We start from the raw sequence: 12278 nt of genomic DNA, 5'->3' as shown, positions 1-12278 counted from the left end.
TATACGACCGAGGCTACTGGTAAGTAAGCTGAACGTTCAACAGAATACATAACAAGTATTCTAAAATAATAATGATAACTTAAAATAAAATATGATATTATTTTGAACAAGACTAGGCCTATAGTTCTGTATTATAGGATCATTCTTTCTCGAGATCATTCGTCTGTTTTGCAGTCCGTTAAAATTTTTACATTTACACTTTTTAGATAGACCAACTGCTCAACAGGAAGTAAACGCTAGGGGCAATCCTTTTCCGGTGTAACTCTAAACATGGTAGGTTGTTCCTTCGTAGTGTCCTATATTATGTTTTTCATCCGTTGAAATCGGAAAGCATATGATATCCGTGCCGGTTTTGAGAGTTGCATCCTAGACGATTGTTGAATTCTATAAACTTTGAACTTCCATTTTAGAGGCAGTGCCGCCAGTTTTGTCTGAACAGTTTGTCGAAAGTTTGGGCTAGGAATTGTCAATCAATGCTCTGTTCCCATACAAGTACCAAGTCCTGAAATTGAAAGTATAGTTGCCTACTTCTTTATTTCAAGTTTATGTGTTCGTGTATGAAAAGCCTACCCTTCAAACAAGGTAGTTGGCAATACCGAGGTGGTCTGATCTTGTATTGTTACGGTTTTAGGAGCTAATGTTTGATGATGACGTTGGTGCAGCAGTTTTCTTTTAGTCTTGACTGCTCGACTGCTTGTGGCTTGTTTTATTAGATCTAGAATCTAGATCTAGTAAAGAAAAAAGAGCCTGGGGTCCGATAATACTGGACATTCAACCCAAGCAGTAGACAGTAGATCTAACAGTGTCACAGCAAAGCGACATGACCTGGGCAGCAACTGAATAGATGCTGTAAGCCACCTCTAGGGCCTAGAATCCTGGTCTAGGTCTCTAGATCTAGATTCTAGATCTAGGTGATTTGATTGTCCTGTACTGTGGGTGGTGAGAGTGAGAGGTCAGGGGGAAGTCTCACCTCATGCCCACACCAGGGTGGGGGTGAGAATAACAGGTCATGAGCTATTGGGTGATCTTGTAGTTCCGTTCGTTAAAGTCCACCACCCATTTGTTTGCATCCAGAGAAGAAATCCAGAAGTCTTGATGACCAAATAGGCAACACAAAGACAAAGAACATGGATGCAACCTAACTGCAAAACATCAAGTTATGGTCAAATTCAGGGGGACCAGAACTGTCGAAAAAGGGCCATTCTTTGCTTAAATTTTGATTGACTTTCTCAACGATTCAGGGTCTCTGGCGTTCAGCTTTGGACTTCCAACGAACGAAACTACAAAATGGCCAGCTATTGAGCTATTATCACCAGGCTAGGGGTGAAAGACTGAAGAAATTAAAGCTTCCATCCCTGGAACATCATAGGTTACGTGATGATATGATTAAAACATACAAGTACATCAAAGTCAAAGGCTAGATCTACTATCAAGATCTAGATTCTTCATCACCGAAAGACCAGCTTTTACAAGGCAACACCCACACTACTTCGTGGCAACTCTTGAAAATCGGGTAGGCCTAAATGCTATTTGGAACAATCTCCCTGAGTCAGTGGCAGTGGTGTCAGCCCCAAACCTAGATCTAGATTTCTAGACACATTCAAGAGACGTGTGGATGAGTAGGCTACTGGAAAGATCTCCCGACGATCTAGATCTACTTTTCCACTTGCCAAAACTGAATAGTCTAGCACTCTAGCCTGCACGCTGTTCTTTCCATACTAGATATCTAGATCTAGACTACCATGTCAGTTTTGATGTCATTGCTTCTATTTGTAGTAAAATTTTGTTTGTTTTGGTCACAGTTGTAGTAAGGGAAAATTGGAAACCATAGCCTAGGCCAACTTATGTCTTTTTTGTGATTGTGGGCTTGATTTGAAATTTTTATGCAGCCCTCTTCTCTGTCGTTACTGAAATTGAACTCATTGAAGAGAGAAAAAGTTTCTCCAAGTTCATGTCGATCTAGATCTAGGCTTAATTGATCTTGGTCTCAAATATTTTGTTCTCTAGCCGCCTAAATCGAAGAAGGGCAAAAAGAAGGTGGCTGCCGTCCCCCTGGCAGTCAAGAAAGCAGAGCCCAAGAAGGTCGTCAACCCACTGTTTGAGAAACGACCCAAGAACTTTGGCATTGGTAAGTAGCTAGGAACTGGGAACGCTATTTTTGTTGTTCACTTCAATGTTTGAATGAAATGAAATAAACAGCATAGCAAGTAGATCTAGAATCTATGTCTGGTCCATTTATTTCTGAACAGATTGAGACAGGGAGTTATGATTTCTAACGTGTTTGTGGGGCTGGAATTGGTTTGCTTATATAGTTATGAACTTGATCTGCTGAGTTTTTTGGCGAGGTATTTTGACATTTAATTTTTGTCCTTGAATTGAGAGGGTGGGATGCTGCCAGGTTTGAGGTTTGGTTGTTTTTTTCGTCAAATTATTTTCTTGATGTTTTCGGCTGGGAAGTTAACCATAATGCAGAGAGTATGTTTAAATTAGGAAATGTTTGTGACTCCTTTCAATGTGGCCCTCTGGGTCACTAGAGTATTATCTTATTTCGGGGGGGGGGGGGTTAATTACTTATTTTATGTATGTGATATGGTTTGGCTAGTTCACAGATTGGATTTGCAACCATTTGTGATTCTGTTTGGAGGTTGCCACTGGTAGGGCTTACTTCTCTTGTTTCTGTCTGTCTTTCTTGTTCATTTGCATTGATTGACCATTGTTCTGCCAGTGTGTTTCTGATGTAAAGTTTTTCTGTGGGTTCAGTGGTTGCTATGATGTAAAAATTTCTTCACCTGAACTTTTTCACAAAAAAAGTAGAGGATGAATATTTGACACCTGAGCGCTCTGGACCAAAGTAGGCCTACTTGTTGTTAGCGATCCAGTTACATCTGAGCGTTAACTCTTCTGCATGATGCCAATCTGTAATAGCTGCATGTCTGTTCTAATTGTTGTCTTGAGGAGTAGAGGCAGTTAGATGTTTGGGGTAGCTTGGGAAGAAATCATCCCCTCAAATTGGTTAGTTTTCTTCAGAACAGATGATGTTCCACTGTCTCTGTTCACAGATTGGATTTGCAACCATTTGTGATTGTTTGGAGGTTGCCACTGGTAGGGCTTACTTCTCTTGTCTGTCTGTCTTTCTTGTTCATTTGGATTGATTGACCATTGTTCTGCCAGTGTGTTTCTCTCCCTGCTCCAACCCGTTTATGTGGGTGGTTGCCAGGACAGGTGCTCTGGTGCGGTATGCTTCTTCTTTCCTATTAAACATCTATCATCTTTATCTCCCCTTCTTTTTTCTGTTTGTTACTCTCTTGCAACACCTCTGATCTTTGGTACTTGTATGACTTTTTTGTGTTGCAAGTGTTGTAACACACATACCAAAACACGTTTGTTGTGTGCTCCCACAGGCCAGGACATCCAGCCCAAGCGTAACCTCAGCCGCTTTGTGCGATGGCCCAAGTACATCCGTCTGCAGAGACAGAAGGCAATTCTGTACAAGCGTTTGAAGGTCCCTCCTCCCATCAACCAGTTCACCCAGGCTCTTGACAGGCAGACTGGTGGGTTTGAGAGGAAATTGTGGGGTGGTTTGTTTTTCATATGTGCTAGTGGGATGGATATTTTTTCTCATGTTTGAAAATAGTAAAAGTAGATCTTCTTTATTGTTCCTTGTTTATGGTTTTAAAGATTGTAATATATGTTAATGGTCTTTTGAAAACATTTTAAGAGGGATGCCAAATCTCCGTTTTTTTCCTACACTTGCAAAGGAAAGGGGAATGGTAAGAGAAATGTTTTTGATAACTCGTTGAAAGATTTTACAAGGTTTGTTTTAGGTGAGGTGTCACGCTCTGCTCATTTTCGGGGGGGGGGGGGTCAAAAATCATTTGGCATCCCTGTTTTAATTCCAGATTGCTCCTTGAACTTTGCAGAGCTCAAATGATAACAGATTCCATTTTTTTGCTTAGATCAGGGGAATACTGGGGACATCCGGCAAATCTTGATTGCTACACTTGTCACTTGTTTTAGCTACCTGTACCATATTCATCCATAAAATGTTGCAGTTAGGTTTGTGGGCGGTTGGCAGGTGCTTTAGTGTAGTTTGCTTCTTTTTCCTTTCAAACATCTGTCGTCTTTATCTCCCCTCCTTTTTTGTGTTTGTTACTCTCTTGTAATACCTCTAATCTTCTGCACTTATGTGACCTTATTGCGTTGCAAGTGCCGTAAGACTTTAACTAAAACTAAAAGCAGTGAGGATTTGTTAGAATGCTGTATGGCCTGTGTTTGTCGGTGCAGCCACGCAGCTGTTCCGTCTGATGGACAAGTACAGGCCCGAGCAGAGGAAGCAGAAGGAGGCTCGCCTGCAGGATAGAGCGGAGGACCGTGTGTCTGGGAAGGCAGACAAGCCCAGCAAGCGGCCGCCCGTGGTCCGCTCTGGCATCAACACCGTCACCGCGCTGGTGGAGTCGAAGAAGGCACAGCTGGTCATCATCGCTCACGACGTTGACCCCATTGAGGTTTGTGGCTTGATACACAGTTGTCGTGGGGGGGGGGGGGGGGGGGGGGGGGGGGGTTGGCTAGGTGTTTCTTCACATTTCAAATGTTTTTTCTTCTTTGCTTAACGTACTTATGCAGTTGCGAGTGCCTTAAAACTTTACTAGAACTAAACTAAGCTTAACGTAGTGGAAGTGAATCAAACTGTATGGGTGGTTGGCGGTGTTCTGGTGTGGTTTGCTACTTCTTTCCTATCAAATGTTTGTCATTCTTATCTCCTCCGTCACTACTACTCTGTTTATCACTTTCAAACTTTCATAAATCCTGACATGAGAACATTCAATTATTAGAGCATGTCAATGGATTTACCAGTTTCTGAAAATTTGAAAACCAGAATTCTTTTTGCTTGATTTCTGATGTAAAGTTTTCCTGTGGGTCCAGATGTTGCTATGATGTAAGAATTTCTTCACCTGAACTTTTTCCCAAAAAAAGTAGAGGATGAATATTTGACGCCTGAGCGCTCTGGACCAAAGTAGGCCTACTTGTTGTTACCGATCCAGTTACATCTGAGCGTTAACTCTTCTGCGTGATGCCATTCTGTAATAGCTGCATGTCTGTTCTAATTGTTGTCTTGAGGAGTAGAGGCAGCTACATGTGTGGGGTAGCTTGGGATGAAAACATCCCCTCAAAATGGTTAGGTTTTTTTTCAGAAGAACAGATGATGTTCCACTGTCGTGAGGGGTAGTCACATAGTGGGCAGGCAGGTATGTTGATTGAGGGGCCTACTTGAGGATATAACTTAGATAAACGTCAGGTGGGCGTGATAATGTTGCTGGGTTAAGAAAGGAAAATTGTGGCATGTAGTGTCTGACAGGGCAAGCACACTGCACATTGTCTGAAGACAACCACCCATTGTCAATGAGAAAAATGGGTGTCTTTCAGTGTCATGATAATTTAGAAAAAACAAGTATGCAAGACAGGAAATGGGAGGTACAGGTGATTGTCTTTTACGGGTTTTTATAGTAGAGACGGTTGTGCTGCAGATAGTTGATGGATCTTTAGATTCCTTGTTCAGGTAAATTCTTTGTTGGTGTAGAAAATAATTTTTGTTTGTTTCCCTTTTCTTTGTTGGTAGAAAAGAAAGAAAAATTATTCCCCCCCCCCCCGTTGTGTTCCAGGTTGTCCTTTTCCTTCCAGCCTTGTGCCGCAAGATGGGAGTTCCCTACTGCATTGTGAAAGGCAAAGCCAGACTGGGCCGTGTTGTGCACAGGAAGACGGTCACCAGCCTCGCCATCACACAGGTCAACCCGTGAGTGCTCACCTGGTTATTGGACGTTTTTCACGTTCTTGTCTGCTACACTTTTGGGGGGATAAAATACTCGGATATTGTCAGCATCATATCGTGACCTCTGTGCTTTCTTGTCATATCTCCATTTGTAATAACAGTGAAAACAGTTAATAACAAAGAGTGAACTTAAGAAGTCACATTTTCACTGTTTATAAAATGGAGATACGACAAGAAAGCACCAAGGTCGCAATATGGTCCAAATTGTCCATGGCAGTCACCCTAGTTTGGAAGAGTGATGTGTTTGTGTTAGACAGATGGTCGTCTTAGTGTTATGGTGATAAAAATGTTTTAAACAAAAGTGGGAGGTTACTGTTGGTACAGGTGATTGTCTTGTACTGATGCTTAGAGGAGCAGGTTGGATTGTAGTGTCATCTAAATATGGTTAATAATAGTGATAAACTGTTGAGCAATGACGAAAATATATCTTGTTTCTGAAAAAATCTTTGTGATTTTATCCTTGGCTGTGTCTGAGCTCAACTGGTTTTCTGTTGGTACATGATATGGGGAGTGCATTTACTCAGCACTTTTGAGATTTTAATGCCCTCATGTTTTTTACAATTCAGTGGCAACAGTCCTCTTTTTCTCTCACTTCCTTTGGGGGGGGGGGGGGTACATTTTTTTGTCCTGAAAATATGTGTTGTATTTGGGATTTGCGTAAAATTGTTCACACATACCCTCAAACTATGAGTATGAGTTAAAGAAAAGCTTGGTTTTGTTCATGTTAACACATTACGCCCGGGAATTCCCTTACGCGCTCCACCCGGAACCGCCCGCGCCGACCCAGCGTCTTTAGAAACGAAAGTCTCGCCTTGACGAGACTCTGGGGCTGGGATTTTGATTTGCATAGTATAGCAAAAAGTTTCTTCTTTCGTTTGATACCAAAACGAAATTTTTCGGGCTAGTAGTTTTAGTATTAGAGCTGGTCGAAGTGCGATCGCGTTACCGACACTTCGAAAGTGTCTCGACTTGTTGAAAAGCGACACAATTGAGTCCGAAAACGGAAATAACGATGGATTTGAGCAAAAACAAGCGCATATGACAAATCAGATGGCTCAGATTTTGATGAAAACGTTGTAGCAAGAGTTTGGGGCGATTCCGATTGATCAGACGGAGAAAATCTAGAATTAAGATCTAGGGCCCGACCGCGAGGCTGAGAGTGAGAGTGATGGGTCGAACACCCAGATTGAACTAAAGTGAGAACATTTCCAACAGTTTGCTCATACATAAAGTTATATTTTTCTGAAACTACATTCAGTTTTCTTTTTAACTTTTATTTTTTCAGGATTTTTGGAATTTGTTTAGTATTTTTTTAATGTGATTTTTAAAGGCTAGTATTCAGGGGAGGTGGGTTCCTTCCCCTTGCTTAGGATCTACCAATGGACTTCCCGTCCAGGCCCTTAGGGTGTAATGTGGTAATAAATTTGTAACAGTAAATGATGAGTGGGCTCTCCTAGAGGTGAGCGGTTCGCTCTTACAAAGGTGTTGGGTGTCTGTGGTTCCTTGGTGGACTAACGGGACATCTAGGAACAGTGATAGTATGTTGTTTATGCTAGGAACAGTGATAGTATGTTGTTGATGAAATACACAGACTTGCTGATTACTGGTTTGTTTTATTTGGTGGGGGATTTGAGAAGATGTGGGGAAACATCTGAGGATACGTTTTGTTCTTTCCCAACTGGCAAATTTAGTTCCTGTACAAGGGAAGTGCTGAGCAGTGACGATATTTTTATACAACCTCTGAAAATCTTTTCATGATTTTATCCTTGGCTGTGTCTGAGCTCACATTTCCCTCTTACTTGAAGTGGATGTTCTCCACTTTATCTTTACATTAAATATTAATGAATAGTGGGAAGACATGCAGTGACATCAAGCGACTAGCCCAGGATATAGCGAAAGGTGGAAAGTATTTGTTCGTGGCCTATATCCTGATCCAGTGTGAGAAAGGCAATGATGATGATAAAGAGTACACCACCTCCTGTTGGGGGTATTAATTTTTTTTTTTTAATTACGAAGTGTTAATAGATGTTAAAGACGAGTCTGTATTACTGGGGGGGTTGAAGTGTGTTGAATATATGTTCTTTTATGATACTGAAATTGTTTTTGTTTTTTTCCTCTTTGTTGCCAGTGAGGACAGGGTCTCTCTCAACAAGGTTATCGAAGCCGTGAAGACGAACTTCAACGACAGATTTGAAGAAGTGAGTCACGCTGGGCTGTGTTCTCGGCAGTCTCGCCCTTGCTCTTGTGCTGTTCTGTTTGTTACTTGCTGTACACGTCAGAGTCCTGTGTTACTTGTACACGTCAGAGTCCTGTGTTACTTGTACACGTCAGAGTCCTGTGTTACTTGTACACGGCAGAGTCCTGTGTTACTTGTACACGTCAGAGTCCTGTATTACTTGTACACGTCAGAGTCCTGTGTTACTTGTACACGTCAGAGTCCTGTGTTACTTGCTGTACACGTCAGAGTCCTGTGTTACTTGCTGTACACGTCAGAGTCTGTGAAACCTTCCCTTTACTGCCGACAGATGGGTGTTGTGGAAGGGCTGTTTCCGGTGCAGGGAACTTGTGGGGCAGATTTTTTTGTTTGGTTTAAGACATGGGCATGTGATTCTTTTGTAGCTGTTTGAAGTCTTTTTTTAAAAATCTGTTGTTGCAAGGAATTTAGACATACTGAGGAACTCTGAGATTTGCTTTAAGCCGGACCAACACCTTGCTGGTAAAGAAATCTGTTTCTGAGATAGTTGATGCTGGTAAAGAAATCTGATTCTGAGATAGTTGATGCAGGTAAAGAAATCTGATTCTGAGATAGCTGATGTATGTAAAGAAATTTATTATCTATTGAGATATTTAACCCTAGCCGTACGTTGTGTTTTACTCTCGTATCCATACAACGTGGTGAACTCTGTACCACCACTTTCCAAAAAGTAAACTTACTCGTTCATTAATCTGATCTGTACGCTTTGCATAGCAGTCTGTCAAAATGATTTTTTGAGAAATACTGAAAGTTTCAAAGAGATCTTCGTACTAGAAGTATTCTAAAATGTGAAGAATACGACCGCGGGGGTACAAAATGACCCCAGGGTGTAGGGATAGGGTTACGGTATTTGCTTGTGATGATGACACCTGATCAAACAGCTGACCTACACTGAGGCTTGTTTATGAGCTTTTTAACCCTGAGCAAGCAAAGTACTACCACACAGGTTTTTTTGTTTCCTCTATTCCGTTTGAGAATAAACGCTAGTCTGCCCCTAAAGTAACTTTGGGGGGTGGATTGCGTATTGTACTATCCAGTATTTTGAGTCTATTGGTAATCTTTGAATAACTTCAAGAGTCTTTGTTCCGAACTTAGTATGTATTTATTTCGTCAACAGTACGAAATTACGTTTGACAATGTTACATGTACATAGTGTTTAGGTGGTTGGTTGGCGGATGCTCTGGTATGGTTTGCTTCTTCTTTCCTATCAAACATCTATTGTCTTTATCTCTCCTCCTCCTTTTTTGTTTGTTACTCTCATGTAACACCTCAAATCTTCGGCACTTGTATTACCTTGTGTTGCAAGTGCCGTAAAGCACCTACTAAACTAAAAAGTGTTCAGAGATGAGTTTTAATATTAACTTTTCTGCAGCATGGTTTTTGTTAAGTGCAGGCAATTTTAAAAAAAATTAGTTTAAAAGGTTGGTCTTGTTTCAAGTTTTGTTGCTTATTTTTTCCATTTCTGATGTTTCATGTCCTAGTGCGGTCATTAGTTTAGTCAAGCTTTCCCTTCTCTCTCTCTCTGTTCTTTGTATATGTGTGAAAGTGTACCCCAGCTGGGCTGTGATTGCTTGTGATGATGACAAATGTCCCAAACAGCTGATTGTCTATGAGGCTTGTTTATGAGCTTTTTAACCCTGAGCAAGCAATGACGGCTCTTGAGTGGGTGGTTGGCGGGTGCTCTGGTGTGGTTGGCTTCTACTTTCCTGTCATACGTCTATCGTCTTTATCTCTCTTCCTTCTTTTTTGTGTTTGTTACTTTCTTGTAACGCCTCTAATCTTCGGCACTTATATGACATTATTGTGTTGCAAGTCTTGTCATCCGCGTTCTAGCGGTGCTCCTTGTGTTTCTCTTGTCTGTCCTGTGGTGTATCTCGCAGTCTGTCCTGTGGTGTATCTCGCAGTCTGTCCTGTGGTGTGTCTCGCAGTCTGTCCTGTGGTGTGTCTCGCAGTCTGTCCTGTGGTGTGTCTCGCAGTCTGTCCTGTGGTGTATCTGGCACAGTTCTTGCACCAGGTGGTTGGATTCAGAGTTGTTGGATGGAGTAGTCCGTTGTTGGGTGGGGTAGTCTCTTCGCTTTTCACTGAACATTTGAATTTATTTTTACGTATTGACACAAGAGCTCCTTCCGTCTGAATATTGAAGTATGGATAGGCATTTTGCAGGGTTAAAAAAACCATTGCATTAAACAAAGGCAAAAAATACAATACAATGCTCCACATTTGTGAGCCGGGTGGACCTGTGTTCTACCAGCTGCTGGCTTTGGGGTGTATTGATGGGGCCAAAAAGTAGCTGCTGGCTTTGGGGTGTATTGATGGGGCCAAAAAGTAGCTGCTGGCTTTGGGGTGTATTGATGGGGCCAAAAAGCAGCTGCTGGCTTTGGGCTGTATTGATGGGGCCAAAAAGCAGCTGCTGGCTTTGGGCTATATTGATGGGTCCAAAAAGCAGCTGCTGGCTTTGGGCTATATTGATATGTCCAAAAAGCAGCTGCTGGGTTTGGGTATATTGATGGGTCCAAAAAGCAGCTGCTGGGTTTGGGGTATATTGATGTGTCCAAAAAGCAGCTGCTGGCTTTGGGCTATATTGATGTGTCCAAAAAGCAGCTGCTGGCTTTGGGCTATATTGATGGGTCCAAAAAGCAGCTGCTGGGTTTGGGGTATATTGATGTGTCCAAAAAGCAGCTGCTGGGTTTGGGGTATATTGATGTGTCCAAAAAGCAGCTACTGGGTTTGGGGTATATTGATGTGTCCAAAAAGCAGCTGCTGGGTTTGGGGTATATTGATTAGTCCAAAAAGCAGCTGCTGGGTTTGGTGCCCACAGAGGCGGAAGTTTCAGTTTGTTGTGAAGCAATGTCATTGTGGGACGGGAGGGGGGGACTAAGGTATAGTCGGAAGTGCTGTGTAAGAGATAGATTTACCGTGGAGTTGTCTCAGAAACCGAATAGCTCGGGACATAATGGAAAAAGTAGCAAGTTATCCTATTATTTGTGGTTGATGGAGTGCTGCTGTGTTGAGCAATGACGAAAATATTTCTATTTTTCTGAAGAATCCTTGTGATTTTATCCTTGGCTGTGTCTGAGCTCAACATATTTCAGTATGCACATATATTTATTTGAAATGGGAAATAAAATAGCTTGTAATGGTTAAGACTAGCAAGCTTGCTGGTTGTTTCAGTGCGGGATTCTGGCAGTTCATGAAAATGTCAAAGAACTCATCGGCTCACATTCTTACAATTACTCACTAAACCACCCACCATTCACTTACAGGTGAATGTGTGGTTGGCAGGTGCTCTGGTGTGGTTTGTTCCTTCTTTCCTATTAAAAAAACTCATCTCTATCTCACCACCTTTTTAGTGTTTGTTACTCTCTTCTCCAATCTTCGGCACTTGTATGACCTTGTTGTATTGCAAGTGCCGTAAGACTTACTAAAACTAAAGTACATCTATCGTCCTGATCTCTGTCCTCCTTTTTTGTGTATGTTACTCTCATGTAACCCCTCTAATCATCTGCACTTGTATGACCTTATTGTGTTGTGGGCGCCGTAAAACTCTTACTAAAACATAACGCTGAACTGGTGTCTGTTTGTGTGTGTGTTTCAGCTTCGCAAGCACTGGGGCGGTGGTGTCATGGGCTCCAAGTCTCAGGCTCGTGTCGCCAAACTGGAGAAAGCCAAGGCCAAGGAGCTGGCACAGAGGATGTAACACGCTACACGGGCAGTGGGTGGGCCGTGCAACAACTGGACCCCTCTGTGGACGGAATAAAGTTATTTCAATGTACATCTCATTTGTTGGTTTAGTTATTTGTTCCATGTGGCATGTGTGTGTGTGCTTGGTGGATGCCACTTCTTGTAGATTCTACTTTTGACCTTGTCTGTCTGTCTTACTTTTTCCTTCTGTCTGTCTGTCTTACTTTTTCCTTCTGTCTGTCTGTCTTACTTTTTCCTTCTGTCTGTTTGTCTTACTTTTTCGTTGCACCAAGTGACACAATGCGGGTGCTCTGGTGTGGTTTGCTTCTTCTTTCCTATCAAACATCTATCGTCCTTATCTCTCCTCCTTTTTTGTGTATGTTACTCTCTTGTAACACATCTATTCTTCGGCACGTATATATGACCTTACTGTGTTGCAAGCGCTGTAAAACGCTAACAGAAAAAAAACTGCTCCTTCTTTCCTATAAAACATCTATCATCCTTATCTCCCCTTCT

At 42.0% G+C, this 12278-nt stretch overlaps 1 protein-coding gene and 2 non-coding genes across 3 annotated transcripts; all 3 read left to right on the top strand.

The window, feature by feature from the left end:
* The first annotated feature begins 202 nt into the window (after window positions 1-202).
* On the top strand, window positions 203-11854 carry LOC101852303 (60S ribosomal protein L7a). Its single transcript, XM_005112873.3, has 7 exons — window positions 203-273; window positions 2008-2128; window positions 3402-3551; window positions 4285-4505; window positions 5661-5791; window positions 7956-8025; window positions 11677-11854. The coding sequence occupies exons 1-7, from the start codon at window positions 271-273 to the stop codon at window positions 11776-11778; spliced, it is 798 nt and encodes a 265-aa protein (XP_005112930.1). The 5' UTR covers window positions 203-270; the 3' UTR covers window positions 11779-11854.
* LOC118479029 lies at window positions 8936-9009 on the top strand. The gene has a single exon (XR_004859431.1). It is a non-coding gene; the product is annotated as a small nucleolar RNA SNORD36 (small nucleolar RNA).
* On the top strand, window positions 9649-9727 carry LOC118479028. The gene has a single exon (XR_004859430.1). It is a non-coding gene; the product is annotated as a small nucleolar RNA SNORD36 (small nucleolar RNA).
* Window positions 11855-12278: the final 424 nt, after the last annotated feature.

The sequence above is a fragment of the Aplysia californica genome, unplaced genomic scaffold (genome assembly GCF_000002075.1).
Source record: "Aplysia californica isolate F4 #8 unplaced genomic scaffold, AplCal3.0 scaffold01453, whole genome shotgun sequence".
NCBI lineage: Eukaryota > Metazoa > Mollusca > Gastropoda > Aplysiida > Aplysiidae > Aplysia > Aplysia californica.
The sequence above is the reverse complement of the archived record's forward strand: the minus strand, read 5'-3'. Positions and strand labels throughout refer to the sequence as shown.